Source organism: Leptosomus discolor, chromosome 2 (assembly GCF_034619465.1).
Source record: "Leptosomus discolor isolate bLepDis1 chromosome 2, bLepDis1.hap2, whole genome shotgun sequence".
Lineage (NCBI taxonomy): Eukaryota > Metazoa > Chordata > Aves > Leptosomiformes > Leptosomidae > Leptosomus > Leptosomus discolor.
This window is the reverse complement of record NC_141392.1, coordinates 10,634,510-10,654,174: the sequence shown is the minus strand read 5'-3', so window position 1 is coordinate 10,654,174 and position 19,665 is coordinate 10,634,510. Positions and strand designations below refer to the sequence as shown.

The 19,665-nt window shown below is 35.9% G+C and overlaps 1 protein-coding gene across 4 annotated transcripts in view; it reads right to left on the bottom strand.

The window, feature by feature from the left end:
• SYT14 (synaptotagmin 14) overlaps window positions 1-19,665 on the bottom strand; it is a 58,246-nt gene that overhangs the window by 12,093 nt on the left and 26,488 nt on the right. For all 4 annotated transcript variants that reach the window (XM_086460598.1, XM_086460599.1, XM_086460597.1 and 1 more), the window contains 2 exons: window positions 12,828-13,096; window positions 10,436-10,885 (listed from right to left, as the gene is read on the bottom strand). In XM_086460598.1, the coding sequence (XP_086316724.1) occupies window positions 10,436-10,885; window positions 12,828-13,096 (719 nt within the window). The remainder of the gene's footprint in view (window positions 1-10,435; window positions 10,886-12,827; window positions 13,097-19,665) is intronic.

The following is a 19,665-nucleotide window of genomic DNA, read 5'->3' as shown; positions in this document are numbered from 1 at the left end:
ACAGGCTCCAGACCTGCACTTAGCCTACAGCTCATCCCCTACTTCTGCGCTGAGAACCAGAGAGGAGGAGAAAACTGAACCTAGAGGCTCTACATCCCTCATTAGTGGCTAAAGCACCAGATTCTTTATGAAAACATGTTCCAAAGCTAAAACACTTTTAAAAAAATATCAAGATCATTCTTGGGAAAGAGAACTTAAACACCTCAAGAACTAAGCCCTCAAAACAGAGATGGAAAATAATTAGGAATGTCAAAGAATGGTGCTTTATAATTTTGATTTCTAGCATCTAAATCCCACTTATGTGCTATAATGGACTCTGATGCTTTTGCAGAGATGTTTGCCTCAGTTCCTCATCACTTCTGCTTGTGTTTCCCCTAACTCACAGAAGAACTGCGAGGATTGGCATACTGGAAAAAAGGAAGTCCTCAAAAACACGATACTCATAACAATACAGTTCCTTAAACTAAACAATTGATACTCTTTCTGTATACTAACACCTGCAAGAAGTATCAACTTTTTGTTTCTAAAGGGAGAACTCAAGTGTTACATGATGGTTAAAACAATATTAAATGTTTGAAATAATAAATTATTATTATTATTAAGAATAATAAAATAACAATAATAAAATTTAACAAAGATGTTGCAAAGTAAGAATGAAATGAAGAAGCAAGTGCCAAAAACGGTCTTTGGGGTTTTTGAGGTTTTTATTTTGGGTTTTCTTTGTTTTTTAAAAAAGGTTTCTTTCTGTACTGCATACGATTGTCATTTTGAGGCTTTGGCAATTTAAAAAAACACCTGATTTTAAATGGTGTCAATTTGGATGGTCTAGGCATTGTTTGTTTGGGGTTTTTTATGTTTGTTTTAAAGAAAATTAATACTTTTGAAATTGTACAAAGCTACCAATCTTCATAACATGTTAGGGAGGATATTCCAATTCCTATTGTAGCTGGCTGTCCTGTATAGTAAAAATATAGGACATATAGTTATCAGTATTTTGCTTTGAACTAACAACCTGAACTTGCAAACATTGAAACATATGGTTTTAGGCATCTCACAAAGATTCAAGTTTAAGAAAGCATTGTTATTTATGACAGGTAATTATTTGGGTCTTTTGCTTAATAGCTTCCTTGAAGCACATTCCAATTAAGGATGATGTGCATTTTTATCCATGTACTTAACATTTTACAATACTAATATCTAAGTGAACTTTAAATCACAAACATGAAAGTAAATATTCTAATTATATTTTCATTATGCAACTTGATTTTAGGAAACAAAACATAATTATTTTGTGTAGAAAAGCATGCTTTAAAAATTACCAAGATGTCCTATTCACAAATTCCAATTTAAAAATCTTTAACAAATAAATACATTCAACATCAGTGGTGTTCACATCAAACATGGAACCATTTTGATTATTAAACTGCTATTAATGTAGTTGAAAAATCAGATTATCTGAAGTGATAAAATTCACATATCTCATCAAAAGCTTCTGCTCTACCTTGGTTTTTTTACTCTCAAGAGGAAAAAAAACTTGTGGACGCAGAATTTTACAAAACACACCATCTTCTCACAGATGAAACACTGGAAAATGGAGATCAAATGAAAAATAATTCTTTCATTCACTACAGTCAAGGGACTAAAACCTTAAAAATTCTATGCACATCTTTAATTTACCACAGATACTATAATGTACAGAGCTATAAAACCTCCTTAGATACACAATGATACTACACAAATTTCAATTTTAAAGTAATTTAAACTTAATTTTAATAAAATTTAAAACATTTGTGGGTTTTCTAATAAGAATACAGTATCATTAAAATAAGGTTTGTTTTTAAACTTTAGCACACCATAATTCAGTCATAAAATGAAAATGACAAATTAAAATTTATATATGCTCAATAACAGCAAAACAACACTCCACTTTTCTGAAAGATTTTGAACAAGGTCACAGCGAGATTTCTGTGTTGCTTTTCATATTTCCTGAAATTTGCTATTAGTACTTCGTGCCTAAAAATTTTTTAAATTACCAGCTCTGCAGAACAAAACACTAATTCTCTACAGAAAGGGAAATATTTTAAGTTTTCTGCAACTTTTATTTATCTGCATTTAAATTACACCTTTGGCTTCCTTGACAGATTACAAAAGGTCACCTAGTTGTTCCACAGACTTAATGGGTTTGAAATTTGCACAGCAAACGCAAGCAGCAGTGGAGGCTGTATGAATGTACAATGCACTCACAGCATTTACAAAGTGCTGTTTTTATATTGCAAAAGTCTACCGGCTTTTTATACAGCCATGGGCAAGGGAAAGAAAAGAGGCAAGAGGCCTTTCATTACTGAATTCTGTTTTCTGAGATAAGACATGTAGCATAAAGAAACATTCAGGCACTAAAAGGTGTTAGATGTTTGTGCTAGCAATTTAGTTAAGAACATCTGACACAAAAAGCAGACATTTTACCTGCACTCCTGATGAAGCTATGCTAACAGCTCCTACCCAGACTCACTCACACCTCCCCCTCTCTTTACTCCCTGTCAGACTTGTAAGACCACGGAGATGTTATTGTGGGACAGCTTCCAAGACCACAGACTTCTTTAAATGACAATGCTCAGTCCAGATGGAGTTACTCTTTATGCTCATTGGGGAGATTAATGGCAAATAATTTCATTTCTCTCTTTTCTCCCTTGATTACAATTTTCAAATTAGGAAAGGAGAAAAAGATCCAGTGATCTAACAGTAAGACAAATTTATGAGTAGTCAACCTATGGGCTAGTATTTGATTGCATAAACATTCATGCAATTATTTTTCACAACAAAGAAATCCATAACATTAAAAGGTATATGTTTATAACGCATTTGTCAGCTGAACTATTTGTGATTAACAGTTCACCCAGCTCTAATTTAACCTGCTAGTGGCACCCCTTTTGATTTGTTCAGGTCACGTTTAATCTCATGATCAGAGGATCACGAGGCGTTTGCCATTGGAAGGGATCTGTTTCAGATCTTAGAGCTATCATACACACCACAAAGAAGGGCAAGAGGTGGGGATAAACGGGATTCTCCTGGGGCTGGCTGACAGCTGATTAAGCCCAACAGCAAGACAGGAGCTGTGAAAGATGAAGCTCAAGGTCAGACAATATGAGGGCCAGACCCAACAAGAGGCTAACACACTAAGACTAAAAGGATCCCTTGCTAAAGGCACCCTATGAACAGAAATGCTTATCTGATACCAAATACAGGCTGCTGGAATATACAAAAGAAGTGATTACCTGGAGACCCTCAAGTGTGAAATAAAGAACACTTATGTTATACTGCAAAGCCCAGGAGAAGAAGAATCACTCAGTAAGTAAACCAAAAACTACAATTAGAAGTTGTGAGAAATGTGTGAGTTATAAATTTGCAGACTAGGTAACTTCATCTGTTTGTACAACGTCTCTGACCAGGATTTCCCCCAATGGAAACAAAATTGGAGGAAAACAGTGCACATGCTTTTGCTGAAGGGTGATCAAACCTGCAAACAGAACTGTTTCTGTGGTTCTCCTTTTTCTTTCTTTCTTGAAAGACAGTAACAAAAATTCTGAGATGACGTTTGTGTGTACACATACATGCAAACAAGAAAGAATTCAAATTATAAGAAAATAAAATAGTTGGGAAACTCAGTATCTCTAAGGGAAACAGAAATTTCACTTGGATTCCTAAGTTAAAGATAGTATCTCCACTGAAAGAGTTGCTTGAGGAAGACTTAAGCAGCAGCTTGTAGTCTTCAAAAGTAGACATTTCATGCTAGTGAAAACCTTGCTAATCTGTATTTGTAACTCATACAAAGCCACTTCTGGGAAATCTACAGCATGTTTTTACTGTGTGATTATTTTCCTTACTGCTTTTTGAAATTGCAGTCCAAGTTGGCAGATCATACTTATGTCACAGTGAACGATAGTCTGAGAATCTCACAGGTATCTGATAAAATTCTCATTTTCCTAGCTTTATGTATTGATGAGCTTTTTCCTTTTTTTTTTTTTTTTTTAAAGATGATCAAACCTAGACATACAATTCTAGACAATATGTTTGTCACTGATCACTGGCTTTCTGAGGAAATAAGAGCATTGCTCAAGAGGATTTGTTTGATTTTATCTAGAACAGTCATTCACGCCCTGTCATTTGACTGGTGGCATTTTAGACTGAAAAGCATCATCATACGCTCAAAATAGTAATACCATGTCTGAAACAGTTTCCATTATTTGCTGACCCAAATATCAAAGGTTGTGAGGATCAAACTGAGTAAATAACTTTCTTCAAGCAACTCATTGATTAAAGGCAAAAGATACGAGTTTTTAATTGTGATTTTACTCAATGCAGTTAAGGCAGAGAGACAACAAACAATCTTTATTCTGGCTGTGTGACCAACTGATGCTTTTGACAAGTAGATGAAATTCTTTACATTGCTGACTTCAAAGAATTCTCCCAGTATCCTACATTCAGGGTCACGGTAATAGATCTAGTTACCAAAGTAGAGACTTGCCTCCCATCTGGGTATCAGCAAGGTAGCTGAAAGTTCAGGTTAAATTCAAGTTCCTGTTTTGCTAATGTGTTGAAGAAAGCCCTGGTGTTATGGTGGCAAATTTTTTTAAACAAGAACCTGAAGGCCAGGTGGACTTTGTTAACTCTGCCATGGCAGTGGCACGTACATTCAGAATGCTTTGTCCACATAAGTCAGCATATCCCAGAAATGGTATAGAAGTACCACTTTGATAGCATTTTTATTAGCTATATTATCCATGATGTCAGCAACAACTGGAATCAAATTATTATTCTTGTATCTTACAAAAAAGTCTGGCAATAAAGGCTAGAAATGCAAATTAATTGAGAAATGTGGTGGATGCACAAGATTCAACTAAGGGGCTCTCAGAACGTCGTAAGAAGTCACAAGCTTGTTTCCAGAGAATCAGGGTTTTTCATTTGTAAAAGCTTCGGACCCTTCAAATTACTGACAGAACAGGAATCACAACCCTAACTAGCCTAGACATGGCAGAATGACAAACTGACAAATGGCTGCAGTCACCTGAGACAAGTTGTGAATGCAAAGAAAAATTCTTAAGAACTAGCTAAAACAAAGTATCAAGGTTATTCTATATGGGACCGAAACATTCTCAACGTCTAGTCCGATGCTTCTTGGATGAACAGACTAATTACATGCCAAAATTTGCCATGAATGATTAGTCATATTTACGTAAGGAAAAAAAATCAGGAGCAAACAGCATTGATTTGGAAAGCCAATTAATTGTTAACTTTAACGACTGAACTTATCTAGTAGGAGGTCCTTATCACCTGATCAAACCCTATTTGAGGTCTTGAAACTTGCATCTGTCAGAACAGTGCAGACACACCATTAGAGCACAGGAGCCACAGCTGCCTTTGGGCTTCCCCCCTGCCATATCCTGATGAAGACCTGAGCAGAGCGCGCCATGGGTTAGCACTTACTCCTCAGCTGCCAGGAGCAGTGCTCAGTGAACACCACACAAAGGCACCCAAGTGGAGGCAGCCATGACACTGAGAAGACAACAGCCGCTGCTTGCCGATACTGCCACGAAATGTAGCACAACCAGCCAAAGACAGGGAGACTTGCTACATCCGCCAAGAACTGTCAAGTTCTCCTGCAGCCTCAGTAACACGATCACCATTTTCCAATCACCTAATAGTTTTCTTCAAAGAAATTGCAAGAATCATCTTCCTTATTCTGTCAAAGGATTAATTCTGATCTTCCATGTTTTACACCACTAACTCAAATGAATTCAGCAAGCTATTCCCGAGATAAGAATGTGCTCAGTGTTTAAAGATAATTGCCCCTTACTTTGATGGACATAATTTTTACAAGCTAAATGAAAGCATTTATGCACCATCACATAGGAACTGATCCTTTTAGGTAGAATTCTAGTTAAATAAAATACTATGAACCAAATCTTTTGAGTCCTCCTTTTTTTAACCCTAGACAAGTCTTAGTAATTTTTTTGTTAGCCATTTTAAAGTATCATACTGGTATTTAGTACACAAGAATTTTAGTATTTAGCCTTCCAAATACAACCCTGAACAGATCATGCCATAAGAAAACAGTAGTAAAGTCACCAGTAGGTCTACAGTACAAGAATTTGCACAAAACCTGACAGCTCGACTCTGTAATAGACAAGAATTCCCAAGAAAGAAATGCCACTCTGAAAGCTTTTTTTTTTCTGAGAAGTTTATAAACTGATAAACATCCATTACAGAGAATACTGATGATATGCCACACAAAGGGCAACGTGGAATAAATACCTTAAGCTCAATGCATACACCAATGTATACTAGATGATTAGCCACTGTCCTCAAAATGGAGAGAGTGCACATGTCTGTGTGCAAGAGCAAGCATTTTTAAGCATTTCATGCATAAATGCCTTAACTCAAAAAACCTGTAATTAAAATAATTCTCAGACACTCTGGATATTTATAGTAAAGATATACAAAGTAATCCTTTAAGCACGTATGATTGCCTACACCATCCATTCTTTGTTATGGGGATCACATCTGTGAGTTCAGTATGTTAGAAATGGAGAACATTACAGAAAGAAAGAAAAATAAATTTAATTCTCCCCAGTAAACATCTTGTTATTGACAACACATCATGAACGGTTACTCGATTTGCTTAGCAGAAAAAGGTATATTTTGGTCATCCAAATTGTACTTCCAAAAATCAATCAAAAAAACCCCAAAAAACACAGAATCATAGAACAGTTTTGGTTGGAAGAGACCTTCAAGATCATCAATGATTGATTGTTGTTATTCTACACCAAAAAGAAACCTATAGGATGGTGAAGAGGATTACATTTCGGGTTTTGATCATTTCCAAACAGATTTCACTAAATATGTGAGTGAAATTATATGTTTTTATAATCACATCATACTGGAGGCGGCTGTTCACTGTCAGGAAAATTTCTTTGCGTGAGAAGAACGAAGAGCAACTAAAAACAGGTCCACAGGGATTTCCCAAGGAAAAATAAACAACATTGCAACAGATTCGAAACTCCAAGATGAGTCAACAAAAATTTGTCTACCGTTGTACTAAAAGGAAAATTTCTCCAGAAGCATCAACAAAGGTCTTCCTAAGCAAACTATACTGAGACAAAACCACAGTGTACACCCCTGCTACTAACTTTTGATGCAATGGCCAACTTCTATCAAATCTGAAAGGGACACAGTCTCAGACGACAGTGACAACTGCACTCCGGCTAGCCCATATTGGTTCTGTTGCTGCCTCCCCACTCAAACATACACTGAGCTTGGAACGAAGTGTGTGATAAATAAGGGGGCTGAGGAGGAATTCCCTGTTGCGTGGGAGAACTGCAGCAACGCAGGGCTGTTAAACGGCAACAGGACTAGGGATAATAGCTGCTAATGCAAGACGTTATACACAATGTGGAAAGGTAAAGAACAGGGTGAAATCTTGGGTGAGAAAGATAGTTTGTGAACATATTTGTCAATTTGAAGCCACATGTAGCTTTGAATCCTATTTAAGGAACATACCAGTAGCATGTACTCACCGTGACACGTGCTTGTCCACATTTAACAATAACTAGAGCATTGCAGGCCCCACTCATGTGAGCATGCCACTATGAAAGGCACTGAACTTGCTGGTCTACCTTTAACCAGACTCCTTGGTGAATGACTTTAAGGTGTAACTGAAAAAATACTACACTGCACAGGATACAAACTGTTCTTATATAATCAGAAGAGAGATGATTAGCTAATAAAATACATTAATATAATATCAGGCACAGACAGAAGCAAATAAAATACATTTCTGCAGAAGAGATTAGCATAGATGTTTGAATGGATTAGGAAGTTTCAGTGACAGAAGGTATATTTAATATATAAAATCCATATAATGAGCAGCAGTGGAAAAATAGGACAACTGTCACATGTCCAAGGAGTATCTTCATAAAAAAGCTGTCAAATATAAACACTTCTCAGCAACAAAACACTGCAACTGAACAAGGCACATTTACAATGCACCTCATCATGGATTTTATAATTACAAATACCCCTGACCCACTGGTCCTCTCCAAACTGAAACAGCACTTACCTTCTCCTGTTAAATAACTCTCGCCTGGCATTTATGATTAGTTGGACATAAAGAATGTTTTTGGTTTATTCTAGCAAAAGGACAGTTGAGAAGAGGTACGACCAATGTGTATAAATAGACCCAGAGGCAAACACCTTTGAAGGCTAAAATTAAGCTCAAGGACCACGCTGGCATAAGAACAAACACTAATAAGTTGGTCATGAAGAAATTCAGGTTGGAAACAAGACAACCTGATGTTTTCAAATGAAAATTTATAAATTTGTGATCAGGATGACTTGGCTGTTTGCAACAACAAGGGCTTGAACGGAAGTCATCTAGGATGCCCCCCACTTTCAGTCATACACCCTAAAAACGCAATAAATTTTAACATTCTTGCAAAATAACTGTATGTTAGATCCTGTAATAAATCTCTCACTGAAAAAATATTATGTAGGCTATAAATAATAAGAGAAAAATACCTATAAACTCAGATGTGCATGAATTTTCAAGGGTTTAAAAACTGATTTGCATAGTTCCAAAAAACTGTGGATCCTCCTTCAAGCTATGAAGACTATGAAGGTTCCTTTTCAGCATCAGGCAGGGTTAAGATAAATCTGCCCAAACCCCACTACAGCAACAAACTCTGGAAAATCTTTTCACTTCCTACCAATATTCCTTATTCTTGTTCCTTGCCCCAAAAAATGAGGAGAGAAAAATGCAGACATGGCATCCCTTACTATCACAGAAAATAAATAACAATCATCTTATCTTTGATGCCTTCTGGAATTTGCTTTTTCTCTCCCTGCCACAAAAGCTCAAGAAAATAATGCAGAACAATAACCAATGCGCATATGGGATATACCAACCAATCAAAAGCCTGGCCCACTCACTGGCCTTTTTCACTGACTTTGGTAAATATTATACAAGAACCTATTGAAAACATACACAAAAGCAAGTACACTTAGCATATTCAACGTTCTGTTTCATGGGGTGCTTTTTATCCTGGCTGTGAAACTAGCAAACTCTGCATTAGGGAAGTTCACACTAGGTAGGTGAACCACTTCATCTTTGGAATAGACTGATTCGTACTTCTTAGGGAATCACGAAAAAGCTGTTTATTGTCAGTTGATCTTCCATCAGATCCACGTTTTAGTCTCAGCTTTCACTCATTCTAACAGTAGATTAGATTCTAATTAGTAGATTTTTAGCCATAAATACAATGGCATTTTATTTTGAGTGTCTTTCGTAATACTCAGGTTCAACAGAAATGGCAATTGATTCAAACTTCATCTGAATATGCTGAAAAAATTAACTGCATTGTTTCACCTGAAAAAATACTTTCCTTTCTTTCCCCTCTCCTCCTCTTTTTCTTCTATTGATAGTTTAAAAACCCCACAAAATACATACAAAGTCCAAATGAGGATGCCCTTGCTAAATCACCTTCTCTTTCCCCCTAAAGTCCATTATTTAGCACATATGCAGCTCTTAAGCAATAAACATTCAAGCACTCCTAGTCTAGGAAGCCGTGACCCCAACATCACAAACATTCTCTTTCTGGACATAAGCATACTTAAATACCTACAACAAAAGAAAAAGGAGACGCTGATCACTACCCATACGGTGATCTCCTGTGTTTTATGGTAGTGGTAGCTAAGTTTCCCCTTAATTATCGTTGCTTTGCTTTACTAAAAATACTAAAGTTAAATTATTTTTGGGGACAACAACAATTTTGTTCATCAGACAGGTCAGGTTTGGTTTTTTTTTTCAGCAAACAAAAATCCTTTTCAGTTTGAACTACTTTTCACACTATTTTTTACTTCAGACTGAACCAAAAATCAATTATTTACAAGGTTCCAATCTGAAGTTATTAAAAATGGCTTTGTGCTCTCAAAATTTTTCTTTCCTATCTTTCTCTCTTGAAAGGAAAATACCTACTGCAACCAAGATTTAATTGCAACAGATGGAGGGCACTTGCTAGTATAGCTTTTTTTTCCTCCTCTTTTTTTTTTCCCCTCTGCTGTGGGTAGCAGAGTAAAGCTTATACCATTAAATGCACGTGTATGTATTTGCATCTAGACATATATACAGATACTTACCACTCTAACCCTATTTATAGACTGGAAATTTCTAAGTAATTAAAAGGAAAAATATGGCAGCTTTTGCAGGTGGAACATGAATGTACTTACAGAAGCTCTAAGGAATTTATCATTGTCCTAATACTGTGCTATGGCTGTTGAAAAAAATTGAGTGGATGTGATGACTCTATAAATACACGTACTATTCTTACAAAATTCAGGACACTCTATATCATTGCATTCTTATTCTGCCTCATTTAATACTCACAGACAGACTGTAAGAAGGTTCCAGTATCACTGGCACTGACATCTTCCCTTGAAGATTCAATTTTGTTAAGTAAAAAATCTTTTCTCCCACAATCCTCTCTTTTTTCATGCGACGTACACTGTACAGTCTAAAGCGAACTGCATAATTCCCAATCATCTCAGACTCAACGTGATTAAATTTGAACGTCTCTGTGAAGACAGGGCACGGTCCCCGCTGGATGCTGGTTTTTGCTCTCTGCTTCTTTATAGGGAGAAGAACTAGGTGTACTTGCCACGAGCTTCCACCTGTCCTGCTGTATGTGGGAATGTCTGTGACAGCTGTCACTGTCACCAAAAGCTTCTGTTCCTGTGAGTCATAGTCAAAAGTCACATCCAGTGTGCCATATTTAGCTACTGGCTCAGGATCAAAAGGTTTAGGAAGCTGTGAAGATGATCCTCGAGCTGACATATCCTGAAGAAGAAGGAAAAAAGCTTTTTATTTATTTATTTATTACATTCTATTATTAAATCTAGCATGGAAATACATGGCTTTCTCTAAGCAATATGAAGGGACTATGATCTTTTTGTTCATTTCATAAACAACGTAAGTAAACACCAAAGCCCGAGGAGATGGCTGACTAGCAGCCAAGAAGAAATCAAGAGACTTTACCTGGCCAATACCACCAAAAGCCAGGAGGCAATCAGGCAGAGCTCAGATTAAATTAGGCTGTGTTTATGCTCTCTTCTTCTGTGCCCCACATGTTAAAATGTATATACATTTGTTACAATATAGAATTCTCTTATTTCAGCGTGAGTATATACACATATTTAAGTCAGATATCACAGTGCTTTGTGAGCAGGTTAGTGATTGAGTGCATGGTGAGACACCAGAAAAGAATACAGCATCTACTTGCACACGCAGCTCTTGTTGCTGTCCACAAGTGTTCTATGAACGTGCCAAAAATTATCACGGCTTTATTAATGTAATTTTACTGGAACTGTGTAAAATGCATCTGTTTTGAACACATCTTCTGAACTTTCTGTAAATGGCATCAGCCCTAAAACTTCACTTTAAACTCAAAGTTTGTTTGTTGTCACTTCAAATTTTGAACAAAATATTGATCCTCTATATTGTTACAACAGCTAGTTTGACAGTGATACTGAAACATAAAGTACTTACAAGTACAGGTCAACTTACTGCTCACGTAATAAGTTATTCCAAGCATGTAAAACAAATTTATTTCCTAATATATTATCAAAGATAATTTATATTATTATAATAATTACCGTATCATCAAAGATATGTTTGATCATGTAAATGAACAGATGCCACAATAAAGCCCTTTGGATTAAAAATGTTATATTCTTCTTTTAAACTAGTTGCTACACAGCTATGGGAATTCACTCCTCTGAAAGCTTCATTCTTCAAGTGGAGTGGCTATAAAAAAAGTTGGCAGTATTCTCAGTTCTTATTGAGTATGGTTACTTTAATGACTGGTGTGATACAAACCGGGAAGAACTAGGACTAGATTTGATGCAATCTGTTAGAGTTCACGGACCATATGTACACGCCACATCTTTATCAGCAATGAAGTTTCACCCAGACTGTGTTCCCAGTTGATCATCAGGTACACACAGACAAATAGCTACTGGAGGACCTTGCAGCTGGGCCTTCCAGATGTTGCACCAACACTCCAGGTATGCAACATCAACTTACCAAGAGGTTTAATAAGACAGAAACAACTGTTGGCACAACAGGACTGAGCCCGAATACGTACTTCAAAACTTCAGGTAGGGACAAAAGACAAATTTGCACCAAAAAGAGTCTCTTCTGCATATGACATTACTAACGTAGTACTAACGTAAGTACCCATAGATGTCAGCGCAGTAACTGGTTATTAAAGACATTTCAAGGAAATAGGTGTCAGAAAAGATGATTTCTTCATAGTAAAAATAAGCAGATGATACTACAGTTTGTAGCAGGAAAAAGGAAAATTAAGTGGACCAAATCTCTACATTGCCATCAACAATTTTAAAAAAATTCTTTGTAATAAATTTTTTTTCATAAAAGATGCATTACATTATGGGGTGTTCCGTTTAAAAAGTGTTAACAATTTTTTTGGGGGGGGGTCATTGCAAAATTATGCAGAAGAAAAGAATTTTGACTGCAGTCTTTACAGTGTGAAGTTTTCAGACTGGTTTAAAAAATAATTCACCCTTACTCAAAGCTTGTTTGAAAGTTAAGATGCCGTAAAGACAACTATAAAGAACAATCTGAAAACCTACTGTAAAATTTTCTGATAATGAGCTGCAATATTAGTGTTCATATAACTGTGCACTGATCTTTACATTAAAAAAGTTCTCAAAAGGGTGCACTGTATGACGCTTAAGAACACTCAGCTGCTTTCATTTACCTCTGGGCTAAGGACAGCCGTGCTATCACTTGGTACATCCTCTTCATATCCTTTGTTATGAAAGCTTTCTATTTCATGTCCCGTGCTTCCCTCACTTGGGCACTTATATGAACATCTTGGACTGTTGCTACACTGGGAAAATTCACATTTACTGTCTCCAACTTCAGAAGGTGTACATGAAAGATGAGGAGAACCACTATCATCCTGGTACGGAGGCGGCTGCAGTTCATCTAGCGGAGGTGTTCTTCTCATCCTCTGAATGCAGTTCACTGAGAATAAGTGAAAAAATCTTTACTTACTTTCTGATTATTTACTGTTGAAACAGTTCTGTGGGAAATGGTAAGTCTAAATATCTGGACAGATTATTTAAAAAACTGTAACTCTCTTTTTTACTTTATATTTCAAATTAGACAACAAATACTACTGAAAAATATGTTAAAAAATGGAAATGAATGATCTCTCAGATGAAAGAGGTTTAGATAAAAGCAAAGTATTAAGTAGTCACAATGGATTGTGTAAACCATATAGAAATAAATATAGCAGAAATATGACATGACAAAAATTCTAGGCTTGAATTTCAGGGATGCTTACCTTGCAAAAACCTTTGGATATCTTAAGTCAGATTCTGTGCAGGTGGAATGCAGACCAACTAAGGAAACAAAATTCACTCCCTAAAGCCATGAAATCAAACTTTTGATTACCTCCCATGCAGTTGTTCACCCAGGGAGATATTAAATTAAACTCTGAAGACAAATAAGGTATCAATAAAGGCAGACAACAGCCTTTTCACGCAAGTGAACTCTGCTCACCAGTGAATTTAACAAGCAAAGCAGTGTCTCAGATTCTTTATTACTTGTTAAGCACAGCTAAAGGGCTTGTATCTGGTGTCTAGAAGTTAGACACTAGATCCAGTCACTAAAGACAGTGGAAAAAGGATCATAAGCAATCTTGTGCTTGAGATGAATAGTTGATGCTGACCATCTTTGCTTCTCACACTAGACAGATAGATAGAAATGTGGTTACACATCTCCTCGGAAAATAAACCTGATGCATGACTATGAATATAGAAAGTTAATTCAAAAGAATTAATTTCAATTTTTTATCTCATATTTCACTACGCAGCGTTACACAATTGACTAGAATTGGGAAAAGACAGCACAGTGTGCAGTAGCTGAAACGAAAGGAGCACCAAGGATAGGTAAAAACCTGCATCACATTTTGTTTACAGCTTCTGTAGAGGTTTTAATGAAGATTTCAATGCCCTTCCTGCACAGAATTAACTTATACACAAAAACTTCAAAGCAACAATGTTTTCTGGTGTCAGACATACCACTTTCACTCAGAAAAATCTACCAAACACGGAAATTAACAGAAGTATTAACATTAGAACAATACAAATGTTGATCTGAGATTCATCTAAGAAACTGATCTTCTTTCCCACACGACAAAGGTGGTACATTTTAGTTTTTTCATCAAATTTTTGTATACAGTATTGCCCTGCCTGTGCCCTAAATTCTCACCAAGTACATCAGCCTTTTACCTGCTTCAGAGGTAATTGCCAGTTGTTAACATATCACGTAAACAAACAGAGTATGCATAAGAGTTATCCTTTATGGAACAACGCTGAAAACACAGTAATGGGGCTCTCTTCGGAAAAAAATAGTTTTAGCGAAAGGCTCCCTTTTGTTCTCTTTTCCTTTGGAAGTCTGGGCTGTATCTGACTGTGGCATGCTGGAACACTTCACAGCATCCGGGACTTGATGTAAGCCCAAACCACTGTGGTTTTGGTGCACACTGTCCACGGGAAGCAAACCCAGACACGTTGACTAGAACAGAGCTAACGTGCATTGCAGATCCCCAAAGATGTGCAAGTGAAGGATGGGGACAGGTCAGCTCCTTATGGGGCATACCTACTGCACAGATAAACATAGGCCTCAAAGGCAACTGGGGAACAAAGGGCTGCTCTTTATTTCACTGGGCTCCAAACGGAACTCCTCTTAGCTTTAGCTTAAGGCAAATGAGTAATTAAAAGACTCCTACTGTATGACACCACTGTCAGGAATCCTCTCTCCTCTGACAAACCCATCAGAGCCAGCCTACCATTAAGAGCAATTCCAAATTACTGTTACAGCACTCCTGCCAAAGGTCTTCTGCTGTTAGTTAGCCCAGTACCACTAACTCTTGAAACTCCAGTCCCAGAGGGCTGGAAAGGAAAACAGAGCAGGTAGAGAATCCTATACTTGAAACATAGTGATCAGCCTAGCAGATACACATAAAAATCTTACATATGAAACAGAGTTAAGCAGGACAGTCAGAATCTTGAAATCACCATGCAGGAATAGTGAGAAAGCTTTACTTGCAAAACAGAGAAAGATATGGCAAAGCGCCTTTTTTTTGTTGTTGTTTTTCTAATATTAGATAACTTGTGCCCATGAAACTACACAGACATAATTTTAGATTCTAAGCTGATATTTTAATCATAATAAAATAATAATAAATATCCTTTGACTCTCTATACCATGAAAACAGGACTTGCTTTTCATAATTTATATAATTAAATATTCTAGCAAATTTAGAGCAACAACATTTCTGCTCATTGTTGCTAAAAGACAACAAACAGCATTAAATGAGACAGCAACCACCATGTAGCTATGACTTAATTTCTTTCTTTTCACTTGTAGTCAAGTCTGCAAAGACTTTTTACCTCCCAGCTTTTCCACAATCTAATGAAATGAAAGCATGTCCGGGTAACTATCAACACCATTATTGTCTTACATGAGTAAATAAATGACTGTGTGACTCACTTTTTTCACTTTAACGAACTCCATTACATGTCCCTATGGGAAAACTGCAAAGGCTGTGTGACAGAAAAGGTACTTTTAATGTAGGTGGGGAAGAAGGGAAGAAAAGAAAATTCTTATTAACCAGCTGTGATTCAAAAATCTCAGAAAAAAGCTGAAACACTGGAGCAGGTTTTAACGATTTTTTTGAAAGTTTAGTTTACCAAAGAGAAATAGAATGTAAATTCTTAAAAAAAAAACCCAAACAGATCTCTCTTTAAAAATCTAAGGACACCTCTCTCTAAACAGGTATAAACTGGTTTTAAATAAAAAGTTTATCTACATAAAAAGATATCACAGTGTTCAAATTAATTTTTAAAGTGAAAATGCCTCATTTTAAATTACTTTCCCCCCTCCCCACAGTCAATGATGCAATAAAATGATGGTCTGATGTTATGGCTCTCTGAAAATACTGCCAATTTGAATTACATGAAGACATTCTAATGACTGATGATACCCAAGACAAATGATATCACAGAAGTGAATACAGCAACACCGAATATCTGATACTGTGTATTTTCCTCAAAAATTACACAAAAGTTAACAACTAACTTCAACAATCAATCCGTCAACAAAATTTTGCATATGTATCAAAGTTTAAAATAAAAAACCACTGCTAGTACATGCCAGCCTATCACTGATTGTATTGGAGAAATACATTTGGAGCTGAAAGAAAAGCAGGTTCTAAAGTGTTTTCATATTTACATGTAGAATCACTGTCTATAAGATAGCTTGTACCTTTCATTTTACGTGTAAACTTAGACACAGTTACCCTTGTGCATACTTGTATACTATGATAAAGCCAAAGAATACCTTCCAAAGACCACTGAACATGGCTAATAACATCTGTTAAAAATTTGCTCTTAACAAGCAAATGGTTACAGTGAAAATCTAAAATTAATTGTTGCATCATTTCTATGCAAGTTTCCTAAGAAACTTTCCACTCTCAAACCAGACAGAGAATAAATTTTGCCACTTCCCCCACTGAAATTAAACATATTAAATTACCACACCAGTTTGGACTACACAGGGTGAAAAACACGCCAACATGTATGCCAAACTTGGAAGAAAGAAATAGTCACAGAGGAATCAAATTTGGTTTAGCCTGAAGTTGCTACCAGACAGAAAATGCCAGAGCAGAGGAAAGACAAATAGAAAGAAAGATTCCACATCCATTTTTCCACCCAAAGTATGTGAAATAATTTTGCATTCTCACATGAGTGAAACCAAGTTGTTTAGTAACAAATATTTAGTAAACTCTAAATTGAGAATACAGCGCATTGCTGTCAATAGGCAGATTTGTATAACGAATCGTTTAAGGGTCAATCCTTCCTTACTGGGCTGGGAAAACACTCAGAGTGGTAACAGTAAAGTCCTCGCTCAACAGCTGAAGAAACTAGAACTGTAAGTGAAATACCTGACAAACAGAAGCAGATTAGCATTTCGCTGGTACACTCAGAAATTACAGCATGTAAACTCTCATTAGCACATTTAAGTCAGAAGTAAATAAATACCTTCTTTTTAGTACTGTTTGTTAAACAACGAAGGTTAATCTGTTTTCATAAGTCCATGTATAGGGGACTGACTGAAAGTCAAGGGGAGATGATAACATATCTTGTCATCCACCTCAACGGACTGTCATAAAATCTGACACAGCACCTAGGCCAAAATGAGCATTCCTGGAACATACAAGTGATAACTGTGAGTATATACACCAACATTTTCAGTCATTCTTCTGAGTGGAATCACAGTCTAAAGATACACAAGCTTACTGTAAGAAATGCTTTTTCTTTCAGTTTTCAGTTAGTATTTGAACCTTCTATTTCCAAGGCTCCTTATTTTTCCTGTCTGTCCCGGTCCCTCGTGGACCATGCCAGCCTGTACAACATTCTACCGCAAAGCTGGTGATGTTCCTTTCCATGTTTACAACGTTCAGACTTTGCTATCTCAATTAATTTTCCCAAAGGTTGTCAGCAGCAGCACTAACCTAGCTTTCTTTAGCGTGTACTTCCTGAGTAATTCGAAGAACATCCATCTCTTAACATATAAGGAAAAAAACCGCCAACTATCCTTGTGGTTTTAATTCCCCTGTCTCATAAGCAGTAATTAACCACACTTTTACAACTTAAGAGTTTCTCATATTTATTACACTTTTAAATATTCATACTATTGTGGGAGTCAGCATTACCACAAAACTTCTTTGGGAATCTGACTTCCAGTTCCTTTAAAACAAATAATCACTATATAAATTAATAATTTTTGCAAGTCATATTTCGTAATTATCAGAATATCTTCATACACAAACAGTACCTTTTCTTCCTCTAATATCTCCACATACACTATGCTTCATAATTATTTATTTTTTTAATCTAACAGAAATTTCAAGTTTTCAAGCCTTCAAGGGGTTCTATGTAAATGTTAAGACAATTTAAATAAAACATAAAATGAAATACATGTTTAAAAATTAAAGAAACCTTTCTTATTCTGAATGATTAAATACCCTTAGAGATTTCTGATATGCAGCACAGACAGCCCAAATGGAATTTTCATGTTTGAACTTTTCTACCATCCAAAAATATTATGTTGACTGAATTACCCCACATTATGAGGAGTATAAAATATAAACATTAAATATTGAATGAAACCTCAGGGCTCTTCTTCCTTTAAAATGAAAAGCTTACGTGCATCTTTGTGAGGAAAAAACCCCATATTATTTCACAATAAAACAAATTATCTTGGGTTGTTCTATTTCTTTTCCAAAAGAGTTATGGCACAAGTCTGGCTCAATGAAAAAAGGGGAATACAGGAGCATTATGGGGTCATTATGGACAATAGAAAAAACATTTGTTACCATCTTTCTTATTGCATTTGCCACATTTTAGACTTATTCACAGTCAAACTATCTTCTACATTAAGCAATTCACCAGTAAACATGAAAAGTAATCATATCTGTTAGGGTTTCATTCTCATTAAAAAATAGTTCTCCTTTGTTTCCTAATATTTAGAAAATTACATATACACTATGAGCTTAACCCCTGGCCTAGAAATCAAAACAGCATTGCTACCATTTACATCTGATGTCACATGAAGTTCTTAGCACTGCATTTTCCTCATCTTCTAAGGCTGGTCATTCATGTAATAAAAAGGTTCTCTTTCATTTTTTAATAAAACTAATCCAAAATTATTGAATTATCTTTATGCCCAGTCCTTAAAGCTCCAACTTTCTTCCTCAGGAAAGGTCCAAGACCAACTGAAGTTACTGATGCTTGCATAGAATGTTTTTTTATTTGTTTACATCATGAGCCTGCAGAACTACACCTTGGTTTTGTTTGCTGAAAAAAGAAATTTGCTCTTTTCTGCGCTTATTAGAGCGCTCCCAATTTGTAAGAATTTATGGTGTTTTACAGAGCAATACAGAAAAGTGTTGCACGAGTGAAAAATTCCAAGCTTTCTCTTTCCAAAATTAGACCAAATTAGAACATTTAAATTACAAACACATTATTAAAGCATTACAGTGAACTAATTGTCAAAGTCATTCTTTTGCTTCCTTCCCAAATATTTTGGTCGTTTCTCAATGAAAATTATACATTAGCACCTCGAATTAATTTTCTTTCAATTTAAGTATCATTGTCTGACGTCTTATACAGTATTTCCATTAATCTGAATAGGAAGGAGTTCTGCTACCTCGTTCTGTATTTATACTTTCCAGGTGTCCAAAGTACATCTAATACTGCTTAAACTTATTGGTTCAATATTTTAATCTCTTGCTGATGCAGATATCAATAAATCAAGCTTTCCAGAACCCTTTTTTTTCCTTTTACTTTTAAGAGGAGATTTCAAAAAGTCTTCTTTCCTGAGACTACATAAATTCAGCTCTAAAGTTTTTTGGAAGCAATGATCTTTAAGAAGTGAAATTGTAAAATTATTTGCCTTCCCTTCCGTAATTGTATTTCTTTAGGTAAAGCATTTGTACTAAGCATGTTCATTCAACTTCTTAG